We start from the raw sequence: 25,741 nt of genomic DNA, 5'->3' as shown, positions 1-25,741 counted from the left end.
AGTGTAGCGCCAGGAAAAGGGAGTCGGAGGCGGTGTATTCAGAACGGAGTTCCAATCTTTATTATCCATTAATTATAGAGAGGTCAACACATCGTCTGCTCTGCTTAACGAGCTAGCAGGAATGGGGGCTAACTCTCCAGGTGTTCCCACTAAAGGGTCCGTGTGGCAACACAATAAGAGAGGTGAATTATGTCCCATAACGTGTCACCACACAAGCCCCCCCAGAATTCACGTGTAAACAAAATCCGTATGGCGGGGAGGAACAATCCGCCTGCCCCCACGAGACCTGCGCACCGGAGTCGGTACAGCGACCTCCGCCCGTGCGGCCCCTGACAGAGGAGGGACCGGAACAACAGGTCCACACTCCCTGACAGGAATCAAAGCCGGGGGTCGGCCCCGTCTCGGCGGCCGAGCCAGCACCACCGGCCGGTCCATGTCCAAGTGAGCAGCCTTCACCCGGTCAACCGAGACGTGCTCAGCCTTACTGCCCATGTCGACCACCAGGTGTTTTTCACCGTGTTCCAAAACCCGGAAAGGTCCGTCGTAAGGGGGCTGCAGGGGGCTTCTGTGTGCGTCGTGACGGATGAAGACGTGCCCAGCTGAGCGTAGCTCCGCGGGAACTTGAGACCCTGGCGCACCGTGCTGAGTAGTCGGGACTGGAGCGAAAGCCTCCGCCGCGTCACGCAGAAAAACTCGCTGGGCCGTGGCAGACCAGGGAGCTGATGCATTTGGGAGGAAATCCCCCGGAACTCTCAGCGGCTGACCGTAGACCATCTCTGCTGTAGAACACTGCAGATCTTCCTTGGGTGCGGTCCTCAGGCCCAGCATCACCCAGGGCAGCTTGTCGACCCAGTTACCGTCCGTAAGGCCGGCCTTGAGGGACGCCTTCATGGAGCGATGAAAGCGCTCGCAGAGGCCGTTAGCCTGAGGGTGGTAAGCGGTAGTCCTGTGCAGCTTGACCCCCAAACCGCTTGCCACAGCGTTCCAGAGCTCGGACGTGAACTGAGAGCCCCTGTCTGAGGAAATGTCTGACGGGGTGCCAAAACGACAAACCCACGTTGCAATGAAGGCCCGGGCAACGTCTGCGGCTGATGTCGAAACGAGCGGAACTGCCTCCGGCCAACGGGTCGTTCTGTCCACCATGGTGAGGAGGTAGGAAAACCCCTGAGAGGAAGGCAACGGACCAACCAGGTCAATGTTGACATGATCAAACCTCCTCTCAGGCACCAGGAAACGCTCCAACGGGGCCTTCGTGTGGCGGTGCACCTTAGCGCGTTGACAAGCCACGCACTCCCTGGCCCAAGTCCTCACATCCTTTTTCAGCCCATGCCAGACGAACTTCGCGGCCACCAAGCGCACCGAAGGTTTAACGCCGGGGTGTGATAGGCCGTGCACCGCCTCGAACACAGAGCGCCTCCAGCTGGCAGGGACGACAGGCCGCGCCAGGCCCGTGGAAACGTCACACAGGAGGGTAATGCCCGCGTCGCCGAACACTACGTCCTCCAAGCGCAGCCCCGCGCCCTCCACCTTCAGAGCCTGGACGCCGGGATCTGTGACCTGGTCCGCCGCCATGCGAGTATAGTCCAGGCCCAACTGGACGGCACCGATGACGACTCTGGAGAGGCAATCAGCAACCAGGTTCGACTTGCCAGCCACGTGCTTAATGTCCGTAGTGAACTCTGATATGTAGGAAAGCTGCCGCTGCTGACGTGCCGACCAAGGCTCCGCCACTTTTGACATGGCGAAGGTGAGCGGCTTGTGGTCGACAAACGCCGTAAATTCACGGCCTTCCAGCATGAAACGGAAGTGCCGCACGGCCAAATAAAGTCCAAGGAGCTCTCGGTCAAAGGCGCTGTACCTGCGTTCTCTGGGCGTCAGCTGGCGGCTGAAAAAGGCGAGCGGCTGCCAAGCGCCCTCCACCCACTGCTCGTGCACTGCGCCGACCGCGTAGTCCGACGCGTCCGTGGTGATGGAAATGGGAGCCGTAGATGATGGGTGTGCCAGCAAAGCCGCCTGAGCCAACGCGGTCTTGACCTCAGCAAAAGCGACGTCCGCCTCTGCTGTCCAGTCGATCGCCTGGACGGGGGTCTTGCCTTTCAACGCTTCATACAGCGGCCGCATGATGTGTGCGGCCCGGGCGATGAAACGGTGGTAGAAGGTCACCATCCCCAGAAACTCACGGAGCGACCGGGCTGTGAGCGGGCGAGGAAAAGCCGCAACAGCCTCCACCTTCACTGGCAGAGGTGTCACACCGCCCTTGGTGACGCGGTGCCCCAGGAAATCAATGTCAGACACCCCGAACTGGCACTTTGCCGGATTGATGATTAATCCGTGTTCGTTGAGCCGTGTGAAAAGGGCTCGGAGGTGGGACAGGTGCTCCTGCACTGAAGCGCTGGCGACGAGTATGACGTCGAGGTAGACAAACACAAACGGCAGGTCCCGCAGTACCGAATCCATCAGGCGCTGGAACGTCTGAGCGGCATTCTTGAGTCCAAAAGGCATCCGCAGGAACTCAAAAAGTCCAAAAGGTGTTATCACTGCCGTCTTGGGAATGTCCAGGGGGTGCATGGGCACCTGGTGGTATCCACGCACCAGGTCCACCTTGGAAAACACCCCTGTACCGGCCAGATGCGCCGAAAAGTCCTGAATGTGCGGCACTGGATAGCGGTCAGGCGTAGTGGTGTCGTTGAGTCGGCGGTAATCCCCGCACGGGCGGAACCCGCCGTTCGGTTTGGGGACGACGTGCAGGGGGGAAGCCCAAGGACTGTCAGAGCGGCGGACAATGCCCAGGCGCTCCATGGTTGCAAACTCCGCCCTCGCCACAGCCAGCTTAGAAGGGTTCAACCGCCGGGCCCTGGCGTAGACAGGAGGCCCCCCGGTAGTGACGTGGTGCTCCACGCCATGCTTAATGGTAAGCGCAGAGAAGGTGGGCAGCGACAGGTCTGGAAACTCGGCCAACAGTCTGAGAAACGTGTCTGCCCCTGACAGCGAGCCCGACAGCCCGTCGTACGCTGCGCTGCCAAGTGTGCACACGAGGGAAGAAAACGTCAAGGCATCAATCAAACGCCTATTCTTAACGTCCACTAAGAGTCCATGAGCACACAAAAAATCCGCTCCGAGGAGGGGAAAAGAAATGTCCGCTGTCACGAAATCCCAGCTGAAACGCTGTCCTCCGATGCACAAACACATAGGCCTCACGCCGTACGTGCGAATGGGACCGCCGTTAGCCGTCGTCAATCGCGGTCCGTGCCCTCCCCGGGTGACGTCTTCACTCGACGCGGGAACTACGCTCCGTTGAGCGCCCGTGTCACACAGAAACAGGCTCCCCGAAACGCTGTCGCTGACGAAGAGGAGCCTGCACGTGCCGCCGACGCTCAGGGCCACTACCGAGCGCCGGCCCCTCCGTTTCCCGGGGGTTTGTAGCTGCACGGAGCAATGCACTTCTTCGCCATTGTCCCGAAACGTGCGTGGTAAAAGCACTCTCCGGTGTCTCCACGCCGGCTCGTCTTGACTGCAGATGGGCTGCTGCGCGTCGCGGCTAACGTCTCTGCACCGGGCTGTTGTGTAGCCAGGAAAAAACGATCCGCTTCCTCAGCCAAGGCACGCGGCTCCGTGACAGGCGTGTTGGCCAGCGCCGTCTGGACCCGGGGAGGCAAGTGACGCAGGAAAATCTCCGTGAATAAAATCCGGGGATCTTCCCCCCCTAGCAGATTTAGCATGTTCTCCATTAGCTGAGATGGCTTGCTGTCTCCCAGGCCTTGAACCTGGACGACGTAGAGCAGCCCAGCGCCATGATGTGGGGGGGCTGCGATGAATCCCACCAACCTGGACGACGTAGAGCAGCCCAGCGCTGCTACCACATGGTAGTGTTTGCCGGGTGCACCGCGGCGGAGGTGGGGAGGTTCCAGCTGGGAACCTCCACCCCGCTACGGGACCCCTGGACGGTGCGTCTTGGTCATGCTTCATATCGGCCGGCGCGGAGGCCCTCCGACAGTGGGTCGCGTTTGAAATAGCAACAAAAAAAAAGAAACGGGGAAAAGTGAAAAAAAGTGTCCGAAAATAGGCACTCGTGAGGAGGGCAGAGTCCCCTGTCAACTCCCGTTACATTCCTCCATGGTGTCATGTGACACAATTTTTACGAGAACCAGGCTGGGGGGGGTCAAAAGGGCTTGACCAAGGCCGACCCAAAGTGCACGGTGGTCGGACTCATCACCTCCGTGATGAGTCTCCATTGTGATTTGAAAACTTCCATCAAACGAGTCCTTCGGGAAAGAAACGCGTCAGGATCGTCACTTCCTGTACTGACAGTGGAGGTGTCCTGAGAGTGGAGGTCTGCACCGGAACTGTCCTGAGAGTGGAGGTCTGCAGGCAGGCTCCCATGACTATTTGAGTGCGAGGACAGGGTTTGAGGGAAATAAATCAATAAAGTATGCTCTCAAATTTAAATACCACGCTCTTGAATAAAGATAGGGAATAACCCCCTTACTCTGATATTTATCATATCTCCTAAGCAGGGCCCTGACCTATTGGCTGCCCGCCCTGGGAAATATGCCCTGCACATGAGATATGATAATAAAATAACATGCTTTGCTGGGTTAATCGTCTTGTGACAGGTGGCCTTCCTTAAATGCAATTTGGTCCATACACCCATTATAACCTATTCATTAAAAAGGAAATACAGTAATTTCCCACATTAAGCACACTCTCCGTGTTGGCAGCTCACAGAGGAGCAGATGGAGCTTTAATGGACGTTCCTCTCCACCGATCTCAAACAGCTCAGACTGACAGTGTGAGGGGTAACTGCGTTAAATATCTGATGGAGAGCAGTTTAACAAACTAGTCTCAGATCATCACTTTAACCAAAGAACTACAATAACACAGCAAAGCCCTGATGGTCTCACAGCGAGTCTCAGGTCACTGAAAAGTCAAATTACTCATTTCAGAATGACATCTTTTAAGTGTGTATTGCATTGTGTGAACAAATAGCATTTTCATTTGAAATCTTGTTTAGGCCACATAAAGTCAACTACAATATACTTAAGGTAGTTATTATACAGGAAAAGCTGAACATTTGAATCAAAAGCTATACGACATGCTATGCCACCATGATCTTTTTTCATATTCTTTGACATATTATAGCCTACGACTTTTTCATTTTATTTAATATACTATACAACGATCTTGTAATATTTTCCACAAACTATACTATGGCATTTGTATTACTTACCTTTGATTTTCAACATTTACGGAGCCCCTAAAAAGGGACATGAAAAATACAATTGAAAAAAAAGGTCCGGATAACGGGAAGTTTCTCTTGTTTTTTTCATGACTCTTTAGGGACTCCGAAGACTTTCATATTTTTTTGAGTTATTATCGTTTTTTAAACTTACTATACTGCGATTTTCTTAATAATATTTACAAACATACTTTACTATGACAACATACTATTTTCACGATAATAAAATATAGCTTTTTCACATTTTCAACATACTTGTACTACGACTTTTTTCCATATTTTTACCAATAACTTTTTCATACTATATGACTTCTTTGAGATACTAAACTATAACTTATTTGAGATACTATACTATAACTACTATATACTTTTCTTTCTTTTTTCTTTGACATACTGTGAGTTTTATTCAAAATAAAAAAATTCTTGAAATGAAGTATAAGCCTATCACTTTAAAACACATTTCTGACTTTTTACATGATATTTCACCAAACTACACACAGCAGGAAAGAAAAGAGGAAAACCAATCACACATTTCAACACTTGTCATTTTAGTATTCTTCAAAACATTTATTGAACAAAATTATTTCAATTCTCATCACGTTGTCGGTGATACAGTACCATAGTTTGATCTTGAGCGATACATATATGCACCTCATCTTATTTTTGAATATATACATACAGTGGAGACAAGAATTAAATAACAATGCTCAATAACATTCAGATATATCTTATAAAAGCTGAGGACCCCGTGGTCAACAACACTTCCATTGGTAAACAAATGCACAAAGAGAAAGAAGATCGACGAGGAAGATGTTTGGTAGGACTAGAATATATTTTCTTTACAAACCAGATGACGGTATTTTTGGTTTCTTGACGGTAAAATAACTCATCATAAACTGACTGTGGGTTAAGCCCCGCCCCCTTAGTTCCTGTTTCTCTGCCAAAGTTCCAACACTGAGCAGCACATGAAATAAATACTTATTTTAGCGCTCAAAATATATAGTGTTTTTGAAATACCAGGTCCCTTAATTTCAGCCAGAGGGAGACAAAAGCAGCAGTCTTCTTTTTTTAGCTAGTAACGGTTTATTTTTGTATAGAAAACATTTCCAGCAGTAAGAAAAAAAACAAGATTCAACAACTCTTTATAATTACAAGGTTTCTCAAAAGATTGACGCAGTAACTGAAGAAATAGCTTAGCAAACATTTTTTAAATAATTTGTAATTATTCTGAGATCTTACGGTATTATTTTAAGACATTTTCTCACCATTTTAGATTGTTTATTTTGAGCCATTAAGTTATATTTTAAAAGAGATAAGTCATTTCTCTCAGATACTAAGATAATATCTTAAGAAAGTTTCTCATTTTAAAGGTATGTTTTTTCATCACAATGGCGGTAGGCTTCCATAATTCTGCCATCTTAATTCAGATCTATTTATGGCATATTATTAGCTTTAGCTGGCTTCTGAGGAGGGACTTAAAGATGCCCTCTGTTGGCTTTGAAGGGGAGCCTCAGTTACTGCAGATGGTAGCAAGTTAGCAAGGCATGCTAATGATAACATAATAGCAGAAAAACACCTTATGCTTTGACTTTGAGACATAGTTTCCCTCCAAACTGTGTCTCGTAGAATGAGTTACGGCTGCTAAGCTGTTATTGGACAACCGCTGCTTGGGGGAGGGGCTTAACATACAGTCAAGCGCTGTGCCTGTTTGGTGTTGGACCGTTTACATGAATAAGTAATCATTTCCAAATACTTTTCTGACCTTTGTTGGAGTATGTGTGTATTCATAAGTGGAGATTTCAGGCCCATCCCTTCGTTATCTGTTAATTATAAAGGTCAATCACCACTTTCAATCCGTTTTTTTTGTAAATGACAATTTTTCTCACAAGTCTCTGTATTCACAAGATTCAGAAAACATGTACCTACCTTTGACAAAAAGAGAGATATTATTTTATAACTGTTTGCAGGAGCAGATCAAGTGTAGTTACTCAAAAGTGTTACCTAAAAATTATTATTATTTCTTAATTATTCTTCAGTCAGTATCCTACTGTATCTACAGACGCATACTGGAGGACCTTGTTCGCCGTGACACGATATAAAGCATGAGCACAGAGCTATGGATGAACGGTGAGTGCAGTGCAGACCTGGAGCCAGTTCTATGGGTACAGGGTGGCACATTTGGTTACATTGATAAACATTCAAACTCTACAGGAAATCAGAGGTCTCCTATTGCATTAACGCACGCCTCGCTGCCATTACAAACATTACAGGAAGTGTTGTATCCACATTTTCAACAACATCACTAATAATGACTTGGTTTGTGGAGACAGAAGTTGAAAAAAAGTCACAAATGGGGAAAGAAATCAGGTAGAGGAAAGGTGAAAATTAGGAGGAAAAAGGCAAGAGAGTGATTCGGGTCACTTTGTGAAGTCATTGTGTGGTTCAAACCTCTGCAGAGGAGTTTCAATGACCTTTAAAAGAAAAACGAGGTTTAAAATAAAGCAAGAAAATAAAACAATGGCCAGCAATAAGGTCCGTCAGACTCCTCTGTGAACTGTTTCGACTTCCTGTGTGGATTAAGAGCAATGGTGTAACCTACGTGGTAGTAAATGGACGTTACGTATGACATCAGCTGGAGAGCTCGACCCCAACAAGGCCTCAGGCGTTCGGGTAGCAGCAGATGTGGTCGCTGCACATGTTCACATCCCGGGGACAGAGGCTCATTAAGCACTGTGCCGTAATTAGACGATGTATCAGGGTGTGTTTTGCCGACAGATGTGAGGTTAAAGGCTCCGTTGTAGGGCTATAAAGGTCACCAGTAGGGGGCGACGGATGAAACTGGAACAGGGACCAGAGCTAAGGCTTGAGTTAAGACAGTTAGGGGGTGGCATTAGTATCATGTGTGTGTGTGAGATCCAGTGTAGGTGTGAGGGTGTGTGAATCACAGCAGCGCTTTGACCAGGTACAGCTTGTCTCCGTGCTCGCTGGTGAAGATGGGGGCCTTCTTGTAGTGCTCCACCAGCTCGTCGATGGAGCCGAACTTACGCTGGCCGATACAGAACACGCCCTCCGTCTGCTGCACCTTAAAGTGCTTATTCTTACCGGACGCCTTCAGAGACACGGAGAAGTCGTTGGGCTGAAAGAAATAAAAGAGGGAGAGACAGTTGTTGTTAGAAATATGAGAAAGGATACATTGTGTTATGTTGAAAGCTAATACACAGATGTTAAAAAAGAGACAGACGTGTGTGGGAAAGAAGACTAAATGAAATGAAAAATGAACACCGACTGCTTTAATCCAGCAGGGGGCAGTGTGTTATCACATCTGAAAACTGTGAGACCACATTTATCAAACGGCAACATTCTAAAACACTACTCCTACTCTAAAACTTAAAATAACAGCTTCTTAAGGACACTTTTATTACAAAGCAATATAGATGACGAGCTCCAGCAGTCGTTTAAAGGTTTCCTGTTGAGTTATAAACCTCCTGTTTAGGCAACATAAAAACAGAACTGGAAAATCCTCCTGCTGCCCTCACGTCACCCGCATTATTTTACTTTCCTCTTGAGTTATGTAAACAATAAATGCTTCATTGGCAGAAAACCAAGACAGTAGGCTCTTGAGGATTGAGAGACTGCGGCTACCTTCAGAGGAAAAGTCTAATTAAATAGTGGATTTTCGGGGAAGTCATGATAGTCCTATAGATCTTTTAAGTGAGTTACAACACTGCACACCTCAGACACGTCTTTAATGACTCAACAACTCAACACTGGTCATGATGATATCTGTCCGACATGTTTATTAAAAAAAATAAACATGAATGTATATTTTACATGTTAAGTGCTTATGGTCGTTTTAAGGTTTTAACCAAATGATATCAACTGTCATGTTGGTGACTTATTCTTAATGCTCTAAAATAACATGCTAGTAATAATTGTATCACTCAAGCCCTTCTTTTATAAACAACCATTTTACTCTAAGTTGGCTCTTAGTGATGCGGAAATATTTTGACTGAACTTCCTCTTCCACTTAAATGTATACAAAGGCCTTTTGGTTCTGCCTCCATGATGCCACTCCACCATGACGTCACCCCCAGACTCACCGATGACTCGCTGTCTCGTATCAGGAAGTCCCCCTCCTCCCCCCTCTCGTTGAGGATGCTCTCCGCCTGGTGCCGGGTGATGTCTCCGTAGTACCAGTCCCGCCCGGCGAACCTCCCCGAGCGGGCCGGGGCCACGGAGCGCTTCATGGGGGAGGCGGAGAGGGGGGGGGGCAGCTCGGGCCGCTCGTCCAGCACCACCACATAGTTCTTGGGCACCAAACCCACCATGCCGTGCGAGTTCTGACACCTCCACCACTCGGGGTCGTTCTCAGGCTTCTCCACCACCTCCATCACCTCGCCCTTCTCAAAGTTCAGCTCCTCCTCCGTCACAGAGCTGAAGGGGTAGAGAGTTTGCACCAGGTGGAGAACCGCGGCCCCCCCCCCTCCTCCAGCTTGCCCGTTGGCCAACAAAGTCCCGCGCCCCTGGTACCCCTCTGAGAAGTCTCCCTCCTCCCGGTCGTCCGGCCCTCCCAGCTCCTCCAGGACGTAGTTGGAGGGGAACCAGCCCACGCGCCCCCCCTGGCCGCCCCTCCACCAGCCGTCACTACACTTCTCCATCACCACCACCATGGAGCCCTTCGTCAGGGTCAGCTCGTCTTCTCGCTCCGCTGTGTAGGCGAACTTCACCACGGCGGGGACGTTGAGGTCGTAGATGCGTTCAGCCGCTCCTCCTCTTCCCCTTCCTCCTCCGCCCCCCCCGCTGCCATTAGAGGGTGACTCTGTGTCGGAGCTCGGCGTCGGGGAAGCATCGCGGGCGCTCGTCTTCCTCTTCGTTTTTCCCAAACCTGCAGCATGAACAGAAGGATAGAGGTCAAACCGATTGATAACTAGATTTGTTTTATTCTGATTCTGAGATTTAAACCTCAGTTATTGATTGGATTGATCAGCAGTCAATGGTTCAGGTTTTTCTTAATACGTTCATTTTTATCAGGTTTTTCCTTCTCATTTGTTTTAAATAAAAAAATGGTACCTGCATTAATTCAATAATTGTTTTTCATAGTCTTTATTAGTCAGGTGTTCCCTTCTCATTTCAACAAATGTACACCTGTATTAACAGATCTTTTATTTGTCTTTCTTCTCATTTGTTTTGAATTAATCCGAAACATGAAGTAATAGTCTTTCTGACCACGACTAGAAAAACGACATTATCACCTCAGATATCCTGCAGACGTCATGCACCTTATTATAATGATGTTAGTGTAATACTGTGTTGTGTTTGTTTGTCCTCCTAAATGCTCCACATAGCTGAACAACGGTAAACCCTACAGTTCCCTTTGCAGTAGGGCTGCTCGATTATGGCAAAAATCATAATCTTGATTATTTGGGTCAATAATTGATATCACAATTATTAAAAAACGATTATTCATTAACTTTGAAAACATACATTTATTGAAAAAAATGTGTAGTACGTTTTTAACAGTTGATTACTCTGAACTTTAAGTATAATTCAACTGAAAAACCAATACAAAAAATAATATATTTTTTTAAATAAATAATAATAAAAAAGATAATCGTTTTATTTTGATTATGTGGTTTTCATAATCGTAGCAAACCAACATCGTAATTGCGATTAAAATACGATGAATTGAGCAGCCCTACTTTGCAGTGTGTCAAATCAAAACAAGAAGCTGAAAGAGGCTAACATGCTTAAAGGGATCTGCTGAGTCAGCTGGTTATTCGCTGTGGGTGGCGCCTACACGCAACCCCTTTCATTCATGGTTAATATAAAAGCATCGATCGAAGCAGCGGTTTGAGATGTATAATTGAAAAACATTGGGGTGGTGGACGGTGAAGGAGCCGTAAAGACTGAGAGCGGAGAAAAGCCTCAATTAGTTGCAGGAAACTAATTGAGGCTGCAAGTTGCACTCATGGACCCTCAGAAGCACACAGACTACTTTAGAAACAGGATATCCTGCGAGAAACCTCCGAGGTGAAAAGACCAATCAATACTCCAGATAATAGAATGAGAGGTGCACACATCCACCTGCACTGCCCGTGTCCTTTCACTCAAGACTTAAAAGCTCCTTTTCTAGTTGGGATCCTGTCTACGCCGTCTACATCTACACTAATCAAAAAGCTGAGAACAGACAGACAGGGAATGAGAAGTGGAGCAGGCACCCTGGGCTCGATCATGACAAGATATCCAGGATCAAAGTCTGCGGCTGCCTAACCCGTCTCGGAGTCCTCCATCCGTGTACTTTCAAAGACTTCTTTATGTGTTTGCAAACTTCAATTAGGCGTTAAGTGTCTGAAGTCTCTCAGCAGAACACACCTTAGGAGGTCCCCCCTTAAAATAATAATGATACCCCACGTGGCTGACAACATTTAAAGCGTTCACGGCGGTTGAGCTTCTAATAGCTGAAGTGAGTTTCCTGACAGCTCTCCCACGGAAATGTCACTGCCGAATACAACATGTACATTGTTGGAAAACTGCCGGGTTCACGCAGAGTAGCATGAAAGTTGTTGGCGGAGGGAAGAGGAGACGAGTTGTGTGAAGAGACGAGGGGTCCCTTGGCAGCTGTTTCTCACACAAACAGTAGACCAAGCACATCAGAGGCCACAGCTGACACAAAAACGCAAAGAAGAAGAAGACGGAGGATGAGGCGGGAATAACAAGCAGATCATGTTTATGGATGTGTGTGTGTGTGTGTGTTCCATATCTCCTGACTGTGAGACAAAGACTCTTGGGCCTACTTCAGAGGGTTTTCTTCGTAATATTAAATTGCCTTTCGCAGCGGGGTAACAAAGATTGACACATCACACACACACACACACACACACACACACACACACACACACACACACACACACACACACAAACACACACACACACACACACACACACACACACACACACACACACACACACACACACACACACACACACACACACACACACACACACACACACACACCACACACACCACACACACACACCACACACACACACACACACACACCACACACACACACACACACACACACACACACAACACACACACACCACACACACACACACACACACACACCACACACACACACACACACACAGCTTCCCCTCAGAGGGGGAGAGTTGATGAAAGCACGTTGCAGCATATTGCCTCGCTGTAAAGCTTACATTGGAGGGCAGTTGTCGTGGAAATGGCTTTAATACATGCGTCAACTCCGTACCGCAGACATCTTAAGTGTGAAGCGATGAAAAGGCAGAGAATTAGCACTGCGCTGTGAGTTATGTGGCCTTTTAAACAGCCCTAGCCACGTTGCTCTCTTCTCAGCATTCCTCAAGTGTCACTGGGACCATACTTAATGCATTACTGTGTGTGAAACCAATAAAACCTGCCAAGAGCCCCGGGGCAGACAAATGAAAATGAATTGGAGATGCTAAAAGCAAGCAGCCCACATGGCGTGCACATTCAGCATTTGAGGGCACAAAGTGTGCACGAGGGCTCAGATTTAAAGGTTCACATTTCCTATTTTAAAAAGGAACATGTTTTGTTTACTGGAGCTGCAGATGAAGAAGACTAGATGGCGGGAATGCTGACTGTGCACACCTCCCTGATGATGATGATGATGATGATGATGATGATGATGATGATGATGATGATGATGATGATGATGATGATGATGATGAACCCTCCCCTAACGCTTCTTTCAAAACACTTGAGATTACAAAAACATGACATACAGCTACTGTTAAAGATTTAAAGTAAATATTGTCACTTTCAACTTTGCTTTTTTTTGTTTTACAGCAGTCTGTCAATGTGTTGCAGTGGATTTGGCAACAACCTGGTAAGAGAGAATTACAATTCCCAAGTGGACAAGGGTGAAACTTGCGCTGAGACGTTAAGAGGCTACGGCAAATGCTAGCAGTAATTTTTAGGCTGCAATTGGCATGGCTGTCAGCGGATGGTAACTCTAGCATGCCAACACGACCACAATGATTTGTAGCTGCATTCTTCCTTAGAGAGACGGCATGCTCATAGTTGCTTATTAGCACTAGGCAGCAGAGGTGAATGGGAAGTTGTTCTAAACACATGTTGACCTGATGGTCGAGCGAGATGAAAATGTAATGTACCAAAAATATATTGAAGGTCACCTATTATGCAAAATCCACTTCTTCACGTCTCTTCTACATCAACACGTGTCCCCCTCTTCTTCATGTCTCTTCTACATCAACACGTGTCCCCTCTTCTTCATGTCTCTTCTACATCAACATGTGTCCCCTCTTCTTCATGTCTCTTCTACATCAACATGTGTCCCCTCTTCTCCATGTCTCTTCTACATCAACATGTGTCCCCTCTTCTTCACGTCTCTTCTACATCAACACGTGTCCCCTCTTCTTCATGTCTCTTCTACATCAACACGTGTCCCCTCTTCTTCATGTCTCTTCTACATCAACACGTGTCCCCTCTTCTTCATGTCTCTTCTACATCAACATGTGTCCCCTCTTCTTCATGTCTCTTCTACATCAACATGTGTCCCCTCTTCTTCATGTCTCTTCTACATCAACATGTGTCCCCTCTTCTTCATGTCTCTTCTACATCAACATGTGTCCCTCTTCTTCACGTCTCTTCTACATCAACATGTGTCCCCTCTTCTTCACGTCTCTTCTACATCAACATGTGTCCCCTCTTCTCCACGTCTCTTCTACATCAACATGTGTCCCCTCTTCTCCACGTCTCTTCTACATCAACATGTGTCCCCTCTTCTTCACGTCTCTTCTACATCAACATGTGTCCCCTCTTCTTCACGTCTCTTCTACATCAACATGTGTCCCCTCTTCTTCACGTCTCTTCTACATCAACATGTGTCCCCTCTTCTCCGTGTCTCTTCTACATCAACATGTGTCCCCTCTTCTTCATGTCTCTTCTACATCAACATGTGTCCCCTCTTCTTCATGTCTCTTCTACATCAACATGTGTCCCCTCTTCTTCATGTCTCTTCTACATCAACATGTGTCCCCTCTTCTCCATGTCTCTTCTACATCAACATGTGTCCCCTCTTCTTCATGTCTCTTCTACATCAACATGTGTCCCCTCTTCTTCATGTCTCTTCTACATCAAGATGTGTCCCCTCTTCTTCATGTCTCTTCTACATCAACATGTGTCCCCTCTTCTTCATGTCTCTTCTACATCAACATGTGTCCCCTCTTCTTCACGTCTCTTCTACATCAACATGTGTCCCCTCTTCTTCACGTCTCTTCTACATCAACATGTGTCCCCTCTTCTCCACGTCTCTTCTACATCAACATGTGTCCCCTCTTCTTCACGTCTCTTCTACATCAACATGTGTCCCCTCTTCTTCACGTCTCTTCTACATCAACATGTGTCCCCTCTTCTTCATGGTCTCTTCTACATCAACATGTGTCCCCTCTTCTTCATGTCTCTTCTACATCAACATGTGTCCCCTCTTCTTCACGTCTCTTCTACATCAACATGTGTCCCCTCTTCTTCATGTCTCTTCTACATCAACATGTGTCCCCTCTGTGTAAAGAGACTCTGAAAGTTTCAGGAACAAAGATTCTCTCTCTTTTTGATCCATTTCTATAAAAACCTGTCTGAAAATGAGCTGATCAGATTTTGGCCACTTTGTGATGTCATAACGATGTTTTGTCTTGTGTAACCATTAGCCAATCACCAACCAAGGTAAGCCCCCCCCTTATCACCTGAATCTCCTCCTAGAGCACCATTGTGTTATTTTTAACCAAATGTCTCTCAGAGGGGCGTGGGGAGGGGCTCCTTATTTTCATCTAAAGTAACAGACAGAGAATCAGCACTTTGGAAACAGGGCTAAAACAGAGGGGATTATGGGTAATGATCCGTTTTGTGTTTAGAGCCAAACACTTCAGAGACATGTTTTGTATATATCTGAGACGTGTACTATATTGAAGAAAAACAGTATAATAGGAGACTTTTAAAATTAAGTCCTGAAGAGAACAAGAATCCGTCTGATAGTCGTTGAGATTTCTAACGATTTGGACACAGTTCACTTCAAACCAATGGCAGGTAACAATGGAATGTCTCTAACTAACTAGAGGAGCGACTGATAAACATATTTTGCCATCTTAAATGCATGTTGATAGCATGGCTGTGCACATTGAAAAGGGCCAGTGGAATCACACCGGGGATATTCAATGAATGCATTTCTCTTCGACCACAAAGTCACAAGTAGACTATCTCAATAATCTGTCATTCTTATCGTAACCAACTCACATGACCCGTGATGCCAGCCATGCTCTCTGTAGACCATGTGCTGACAGGACTTGTGGTCATATTAGGCGCTTACTGACTGAACTCCTGTCGACCACATATTGTACTTCTACAAAGCAGCACATGTTTGCCTCCTTTGAACAGGAAATGGGTCTATTTTAGCTCGACACTTAAAATAACTGTTCATTAGAGTCAAAAGGGCTGCGGCCAGAGATATAACGCCTTTTGACCCACGGAAAGGATTTTTAAAATACCTCACATTCGCCCACGCACCCTCACACATCGCTGCCATGTACACACTCAGGTGGACAGAAAATGCAACTTGTTCGTCCATACTGTCGAGCACTGGCCCACTTTCAGCAATGAGGAAGACCTTTGCTGTTCTCTGTCAGCCATTACCGTCTGTGCAAGGAAACTGGGGCACAAAGCGGCATGGAGCCATTTACATTCAGTTCTGCCTGGGTAGGATGTGGATTGTAACAAACGCATTGAAGAATTATAAATATAGATAACTGCCATACAATAACGCCCGTACCGAGCTTAGGCGAGGCAAGTTTATTTATATAGCACCTTTCAACACAAGGCAATTTCAAGGTGCTTTACAAAAATGAAACACATTCAGTAGCAAAGAAAGGCCCCACACGGGATGCAGGTATCACGCTGTCAGCCAATCAGATTCAAGTGTGTGAGTAACTTCCATTAGCCCCTGATCTCACCTATAGGCTCATCGTGAACATGTTCTCCCTTATTGGATTTGATCAGGCCTTTAACACCAAAGCGCTACCGACTGAAACAGAACTACTTACAGTAGACTGAAATGGAACTAGGCCATAATGTTATGGTCGATATGTAACGAAGTCAGGGACAGAGAGGTAATCCATCGCCGCAGAACTACCATTAGGCGGCTGATTTATCCACTAATCAATCTGGTGATGGAAAAAGGACACAGTGACGGGGAATGGATCTGATGGGAACAGTGGGGGTGTGTGTGGGGGGGGGGGGGGGCATGTTGTCTCTGCACACAATGATCCCTGCTGAGGGTGACAGTGGCTGGCTGTGCCATGCGGCCCACATAGCGCTGCCGTTTCCCCTCGGGGGGGCTGTCCACAGAGCCGAGAGGAATCAGAGAGTAGACCGTCTCCATCTACGCTCACTTCCTGCATCTCAGGGCCACACAGTTACTATTTCTATCTCGATTGAACCGTTTTAACGTCTCCAGCGTACGTTTCGATGTTCTCCCCCCAGCTCTGGATGACAACAAGGGGGGACTGATGCTAGAAATGTCAAACCAGATGAATGTCTGTGCCATGCTGCATGCTGCTCTTTTCCTGCTTTAAGAAAGTACAGCTAGGATTATTTATTTTTTAGCCTACTTTCATTTGACATGAACTATACAAACACTTCCAAGTTTAGCGCACATCTTAGTGGTTCCCAAACATTGTATGCAGAGTGTATATACTTTCACTTCTAGTCCACGAGTGAGTGATTTATCTTCTGCAAATCTCACTGTTTAAGAAGCCTTCAGATCTCTAGGGATAATGGAAACATACCGTAGTCGTGGGCTGGTCACACATTCTCACAAAGAACAACTAACTCGTATCTGATCATCAGTGAAGGAATACAGACATTTAACCTCAGCAAGCATTTCAAAATTGTTATCCATTGAATTATTTTGTTATACTCCATCCCACGATCACAGTGGGGTCAGAACTCAAAGCCATCGAGATGTCCTCATGTGACAAGTTGCAGAATTATGTTCTATTTAATAATGTTTTTTAAACATGCATCAAACGTGTAATACTTTGGATTTGGATTAAAGGTTATTCCTGTTTTATTAATTATAATATTTTAATAAATATTTGGGTCAAATATCATAGAGGGAACTTTATAAAGACATCATGAAAGCCATCTCTTTATATGGAATTCATATTGAATTGAATTTCCTTAAAGTCTGATTATTTTTTGATATCTGTTAATACAAGAAATGTATTTTCTGAGTGGCTTAATACTAGTCTGTTCAAATGTAATTTTTGCTCTACCAATTTCCATGGAGATATATCAAGCTATATCCCCCTCACTAACCACATGGTCGGTATCATCATATAGGTTGGCAGCCAAGGCTATACACACAATGTAATGTATTCAGGTCCTGACTGTGGACTGAGACAGTGTGCTGACAGCTACACACACACACACACACACACACACACACACACACCACACACACACACACACCACACACACACACACACACACACACACACACACACACACACACACAACACACACACACACACACACACACACACACACACACACACACACACACACACACACACACACCACACACCACACACACACACCACACACACACACACACACACACACCACACACACACACACACACACACACACACACACACACACACACACACACACACGCTCCTATTACAGCGAGCAGAGGAAGTGCAAAGAGTTTCCACTTCTACGGATAATAATTGGCTGACATTAAAACTAAATGCCAGGGGACGCTGAGGCTCAGTGAAGAGTCGAGGGTTTGATATCCAGCGCCTAAAATCGAACCCTAAATTGTGTGTGAATGTTAGCTTGACCTTAGCATGTGGCACCTTGCAGAGCAGCCTCTGTCTTTGTGTGAATGTGTGTGAATGTGTGGATACTGACTGCATATATAAAGCGCCTTGAATTGTCGCAAACACTAGCAAAGCCCTATTTAAATGCATTTAGATTACCATGCACCATAAACACGACTTAAACTCAATGTACATTTTACACTTATATTTTATTTAATATTCCTCACACACTTAATGTATATAATATCCTTCTTTATATTTTGCTTACTGTAAATTGCTATTTCAATATGTATATTTTCTGCTTTTATTATTGCCGTTTTATTTTTATTTTGAGATGTTTACATTTTAGAATTGTTTATTTCTACTCTTAATTTCTCTTATGTGCAATGCCTTGCCTTTAATGCTGCTGCAGCGCAAACATTTCCCAAATTGGGATCACTAAAGTACATTTGATCTCGTCTTATCTTACATTATTACATTGCCGTGTTTTTTAGTGTTATGTATTTGTTTGTATTTTTTGCACACCGGGAAAGAGTTGCACTCTGAATCTCGTTATACTCTGTGTATAATGACAATAAAAGGCTTTAACTTTAATATGTGAAGTTTTTATCCAAAGCGACTTACAATTTGTGCATTCAACCATTGAAATACAAAAAAAACAAAAAAACAAGAATCCTGTAGGTCAGGGGTGTCAAACTCAATTTCATCACGGGCCACATTAGCATTATGGTTGCACTCAAAGGGCCGGTTGTAACTATATAAATATACATATATATAATATATATAAAATAATGTATTATTTATATTACATTATTGCCTCTGAATTGGATTATTATCGGATAGGGTAATAACTAACTACGTCTGAAAGCAGAAGTCTAGGGCAAATAATTGCAAGTCTCTTCAGTGCGCATGTCACAAAACGAGATGCATTGTGGGACATGTAGTTTATGGGCAACCTGCTTCTGTAAAGTGGCATGTAACCGTATAATAAACGTATTATAATCTTTGCAAGCTCTTGCGGGGCTACATACAATGAAGTTGCGGGCCGGATTTGGCCCCCGGGCCTTGAGTTTGACACCCCTGCTGTAGGGTAGTATAATCTATCAACAGCCAAACCTTTTGCACGTGCTACAGAAGAGAGAGGTGGAGTTGAAAGACGCCCGACTTTTAGTCTGCGACAGAAGATGTAGATTTGACGCTGTCCCTGTTATCAATCAGTTCAGTCAAAACACCAGTGTGTTTGCAGTGGGGGGGAAACCAGGGTATAACTAGAGGGTGACACAGTCGCGAGCAAATCAGATGCAGAGAACGCAGATTGGAGACCAGTCGAGCTTTACTCAGTAGTGAGTTCAGGAAGTCAGTCAGTAAATTCCTCACAGGTCAAAACAACCACATCCTTCGTTACTAAGCATACATGAGAGTGAACTTCTCTTACCCAGTGTGTCCTTGATGTTCTTCACCAGCGAGCCTTTCTTCAGGCTGTTCTTGCGCTCCACGTAGTTGGACGGCACGTAGCCCGTCTGGTTCCCGGTGTTGCGGACTCGCCACCAGGTCTTGGAGTCGTCCAGCAGGTAGAGACGCTCGTTTTTACGGATGTCAAGTTCCTGGTCCTGCTGGGCCGTGTAGTCCCACTTGGCTACAACAATCACCTCCTCCGTCATCTTTCATGGAGTCCTCCTGGGGAGAAGAAGAGGAGGGAGGTGAGGCGAGGAGTAACACAGGAACAATTATCACAGAGTGAAGCCATTTATAATCATTGCACTGCTTCAAACTGCCACTAGGGGGCAGATAATGGATCGTGGGTATTTAAATCAATTAAAAAGTATTTGATCATTAAGAAATTAGGTTTATGAATGAGTTAGTTCTCACTGTAAAGCGTCCTTGGGTTTCGTGAAAGGCGCTATATAAATTTAAATTATTATTATTAGTGGATTTATTAGGTAATACAAATGTAACAATGAGGCAAGCACTCACAAATAACTTTCATTTGGTTAATAATTAACTGAAGATCCATTGTGCTTAATTCTGAATAATGGTGGGAACAAGACTGAATGACAAAAGTATTATACCACAATCATTTCTCTGTAAATGACTTATTTCTAGTGTACAGGGTGATTTCAAGGTGTGTGTGTGTGTGTGTGTGTGTGTGGGTGTGTGTGTGTGTGTGTGTGTGTGTGTGTGTGTGTGTGTGTGTGTGTGTGTGTTGTGTGTGTGTGGTGTGTGTGTGTGTGTGTGTGTGTGTGTGTCAGTGCAGTGACAAGTGACAAGGCATTACACATTAATCCACATCCATCCATGCACAGGATTTTTAAACCGCTCATCCCGGCTCACAGTGGGCATCAAACAGGAAACACTGGGGACGGGTGGCCAGTTTATCACAAAGCTAAATGACCTAACCTCACTACATATGAGTTGGAAGTTTGTGGTTGTGTTGAGTGTTCACTGCCTGAACTGGCACTTTGATAGAGATTATCGCACAATAAAACTCACACACACATAATCATCTGTAACAGCTATAAGAGTCACATTCATACACATTCTCATATTTATACTTTTGCTTGAATACGGTCTTTCATTTGTAACAATAGACATATTTGTTTATATTAGTACTATTTTTTGCTACGTATTCTTCGTCCGTGTCTTTGTGTGTACTATTTATACCAAAGCATGCTATATACATCCTTGTGTAAACCTATTTGGTAATAAAACAGATTTTGATTTTAAAAACACACCCCTAAAAAGTTAGATACCAAGTTTAACCAACTGTTGAAAACATGATAAAGCCAACTGATTTTAGGACATTTGCTTTCAAAAGGAACTTTCAGTCACTCTGGAAAAGCCTCTTTGGCAAAGACACCCACACGCACACACAGTGATTTGACATTGGGAAATTGTCTATTTGGAATCACGCATGAAGCCATCAGAGAAGTGAGATGTAATCCAGTTTCTGTGAAAACGTCCTCGTGATAAAAGGCGTCTCACGGCACGAGAACTATCCACAGAACCGATGTATTTATAGCTCAGCGCCTTGTTAAACGTCTGCAGCTGGAAACAAGACCTCTGGAATAAATAAAAGGAAATAAAAAGCATGCAGATGAAAAGAGGCTCTCTGAAGATAAGGGGACATGTATAGATACAGAATGAAGAGGCAAGTTGTAGAGCTTTTATGTCGGTGATTGCACGGTCTGAATAATCAAATAAAACGGTCTTCTTCGTATCTAAATCTCGTGTAAGGCCATCAGGAGCTTTTGTTTGACGCTGGGATTTATGGCAGCAGGATCCTTCGGGATCGAAAACTGACAGGTTTAATATCCTGTATAACACAATTACATATAATGCATGCTTTTTATGGAGCCGTTTAATAATGGAGATAGGTTAAGACATTTATTTTTCAAAATGAAAAACCCCTGCAATGACTTTGGAAAATGGAAAGTGTAAGAGAAAGCAGGCGGGAGAGCATATCTATATTCCTGTGCACAAAATAAAGATTTTTCCACCGACTAGACACGAGGAGAAACAGCAGAACACATTTAAGATGCAGCGGATTGTAAATTCTCTTACCCGTGTTGTCATTTCCATTTTATTCTTTAATGAGAGGGCAGAGCGCAGATAAAGCGTAACCACAACTGAGAAGTATGACTCATGAGAAGTGTTGCTGCACAAATTAGACCAAATCAAAGATTCCATTACTGCTGGAAAGATTGATATCTTCTGTGTTGGAGGGGGGGGGCTATGGAGCAAAGGCTGTTATTTCAAACCCAAGAAATGTAATTCCACTTCAATTAGGCCACAGCCACAGAGACAGCGCAGCCAGCCCTGAATACATTCTTGCCGTTACAGTCGCAGGGCGCTGTGACACGGCATGAGAGTGTCTAATCACCTCTATCTGTACGACAAGCCGTGCGAAGGCAAGTGCAACAGCTTGTGTTCTGCACTTGTGAATGTGCCTCTGCTTGCCGTCACTAAAGCTGTCGAACTGGATTTCTCCGCAGGCCGGGACAGGGACAGAAGATGGGGGGGGGGGGGGGGTGTTGTGCAACATGCCGCGGGATGTTTAAGTTAGTCCAACTTTCCATTTTAGCGCGGCAGGAAGGAGACGACGGAGGGGTCAGCTCGAGAGACAGGACGAGACAAGAAGAGCAGCAGCTGTGATTCACAGAGAACAGTATATAGAAGGACAGATTTATGACAAGATGAGGGACGGTGATGTCAACTCCTCCAGGAGACGGAGGTATGCGAGCGTGCCGCGGCCTCTATCCCCTCGGGCTTCAGCTGCTGGATTATGCCAGGCTATTACTTTCCTTTCATTGCCTTTATTCCTCCTGGTGAGGATGGATGAGTAAACCGCGGTGAGGCATGTTGGGGAAATGCTGCTCGGTATTTAACTGTCGCTACGTGTGAGATATTAAAATACAAATCAGGAATGTCAGTAGTATTGTTTCCTGGCTCTGTTTGGATACTCTTATTACTTTCCTCCTCGATGCAGAAACGATTTAAAATATTCCTTCAGCATGCAGATTGAATCCCAGGCTTCGCACCGTAAGGTCACCTTCACACCTGTTGGTGAAGCTTTTCAATTATCTTTTTATTTTATTTCCCGCTGCCTGATCACGTAGACTTTCTATAAACAGAGCATGAGCAGTTATGAAGTCATACGGCATGTGGAGTCATGTGACAGGTAAAAGAGTCACGTGACAGGTAAAAGAGTCATGTGTTTTAGTGAGGTCATCCTGTATCGTCGGCTCTACGTAGAAAGACAAATGGGAAGCTGTTGACTAAGCGCAGGATGTGCGACTCTCAACGGTTTCATTTTGTCCCCTGCTCACATGTAAATAACTGGCGTTAATAACGCATTAACGCAAAAAATAATTAACGCCACTAATTATTTTAACGCGATTAGCGCATGTGTATTTTTTTTCCTCGGCCGCCCCGTAGTTTCAGAGCGCATCGAGTTTAAAATACCATCTACAAGCTGATGCTGACAGCCCCGCTCCTGCCGGCCGCTTGCAGCAGACCACACTTCCACGCTCATCGGCAGGCACCGACTGGCCATCGGGAGGACCGGGAGGGTGTGTGTCTGTGTGGCCCGAGCGAGCGAGAGACCTTACGTGCATTGTTGTTGTTATCATCTGATGCTAGCTAGCTGCGCTAACGGATATAAGGAGCTGTTTAAATGAAAACAGAGGAGCGACATTTTGCCACAACTGCGCCGAGCACTTGACTTGATGCAGGAAGCAGACAGCGGGACATTGTAGGATTCTTTCACACACAGTGACGTCACGAGCTACCCACAATGCAACGCTCGCCATATATATATTAGTGCTGTCAAAATTATCGCGTTAACGGCGGTAATACATTTTTTGAATTAATTGCGTTAAAATATTTAACGCATTTAACATGTGCAGAATGGCCCGCCCCATACGTGCCACCAGTGGCAGCGCCAGGGTATGGCTGGGTTAGGCTACACCCATACCAAGAAATGGCCCCACCATGAAAAATGATGTTAAAGTAAGCTAAATAAAGTCTGCCAACTCGCGGAGTAAATTGCACAGACAGCAGTTAGTAAGATTGATTTCAGTAGCCACGGTTTTGAAAACTTTTGTCACGTAGTGATCGTCTTCTCAATAGAACATCTTTGATAACGGCGTGGTGTTGTTGCAGGAAGTCCCGACGGAGAATACTCTTGCTGTAGTACAGGGCAGAGCCATATAATAGTAATAATATGGCTCTGGTACAGGGGTGCACATAACTGGTACGCAGGTTATGTGCGTAATCTGAAATGCGTACCGTCACTTGTGTCACAAAGCGCATTTGCGTACCGACGTACTTGTGAAGCTTTTCCAGAAGGCGGTTAGATCACCGGACGACAGAGTCGGTCTCCGTGTGCACAGACAGGCTGCTGTTAACGTCGGTCTGTACAACGGAACTGTGCCAAAACTACGCCAACCGGCTGCGGAGGGAGACTCCCCCCCCGTTCACTGGAGAACTGCGCTAAAACAAGCTGATCACAACGTTCACACTCTGTGGTCACAGTACTCCACTAGCGCCCCCCCCCACTCTGTCGACTTTCCTGAAGTACTCCCCCGTTGATAGAAATCAACACGTAATGAATTAAGACCCTACGGTTTGATAATTGATAGGTGTGTGGGTTGTCTTTCATTTTGACATGCAGAAAAATGTTATAATAAACATAGATACTGTATGTTAAATGGATATATCCGCCTTCTTTCATTTATCTTTCCATTCCCACAACAATATACATAAATAAATGGCATATTTTGGACATAGTTCGAATGGTGATTAATCATGATTAATTCATTTTTAAACTGTGATTAATCTGATTAAAAATGTTAATCGTTTGACTGCCCTAATATATATATATATATATATATATATATAAATACGCCATTTTCCTGGAGGTGCTAATATCCTGGAGGTGCTAATATAAACAGCTAGCTAACGTAGCCAGGCAGAGCGCACTAGGTTTTTTTTCTGAATTAACGACCGAAGAAATCGCTGCATGTCTTCGGATTACATCTCTGGACTTAAGGGGTGTGCTCTAGGTCGTTACCAGCGTGAACTAGAGCTGTGTGGGTTGTCGGATTGCCTTTACAGACTGCCTGCAGATGTCTGGAAAAACTAACCTTGAAAGTGGCCTTCGGTCGATTTTGGCAGCATCTACGTCTATCTTCTGGAAACACCAGGTGAATACCCCACTTGTCACAATAATATTATCATGCCATTGCATATATGTGGTATTTTAGAGTTGACTAGATATTGATTAAGGCAATAGATTATGATATTCTGCTTGCACCTCGCGTGAAATGGCGGATACCGGAAGTACGGTGTCGCCCTCGCCCAAAACCCGGTGTGTGCAGCTCCCGTTCGAGCATACACACACACACACACACACACACACACACACACACACACCACACACAACACACACACACACACACACACACACACACACACACACACACACACCAACACACACACAACACACACACACACCACACACACACACACACACACACACACACACACACACACACACACACACACACACACACACACACACACACACACACACACCCACACACAACACACACACACACACACACACACACACACACACACACACACACACCTTCAAGTAATTTATTTCCACTTGACCCCATGTAAATGAACAGCGTTACATATCTAGCGATCCCCCTCACCCATTAGACGAATTTCCCCGTCTCCTTGACAACCTTGCTCCTTAGCCAGCATGATGTAAATGCCACTACGAATCAAAAGCATGCTCCTCTATGGGCGAATGTATATCAGAGTGGCAGCTACAACATTGTTCATTCTGATGCCTGCTCATGTGCAGTTGCTCTTGGCATGCCAATGTAGAAATCATTTAAAGATCACATGTTTTGCTTCTTTCTACAGTCGGGAAAAACTGGAGATGCTTGAAAGAAGAATCAAATCAGAGCCACTAACTTGGTTTCCTTGGTTTATATCACACAGACAGATGGATGAACAGAAAACTATCTTCCTGTGAGAGACGTATAAAGAGGCACACAAAGGAAAACACCCAGCTTTGGGAGGGACATAGCT

General features: G+C 45.5%; 1 protein-coding gene across 2 annotated transcripts in view; it reads right to left on the bottom strand.

The window, feature by feature from the left end:
* Positions 1-5,760: 5,760 nt before the first annotated feature.
* The window catches only part of nck2a (NCK adaptor protein 2a), a 57,574-nt gene continuing 37,593 nt past the window's right edge, over positions 5,761-25,741 (bottom strand). For both annotated transcript variants that reach the window (XM_034110287.2, XM_034110285.2), the window contains exons 2-4: positions 19,572-19,813; positions 9,337-10,121; positions 5,761-8,372 (exon numbers count right to left, since the gene is read on the bottom strand). In XM_034110287.2, the coding sequence (XP_033966178.1) occupies positions 8,178-8,372; positions 9,337-10,121; positions 19,572-19,797 (1,206 nt within the window). In that variant the 5' untranslated portion in view covers positions 19,798-19,813 and the 3' untranslated portion in view covers positions 5,761-8,177. The remainder of the gene's footprint in view (positions 8,373-9,336; positions 10,122-19,571; positions 19,814-25,741) is intronic.

Source organism: Pseudochaenichthys georgianus, chromosome 21 (assembly GCF_902827115.2).
Source record: "Pseudochaenichthys georgianus chromosome 21, fPseGeo1.2, whole genome shotgun sequence".
In the NCBI taxonomy this organism is placed as follows: Eukaryota; Metazoa; Chordata; class Actinopteri; order Perciformes; family Channichthyidae; genus Pseudochaenichthys; species Pseudochaenichthys georgianus.
Note: the sequence above shows the minus strand (reverse complement) of the source record. Positions and strands in the feature narration are given on the sequence as shown.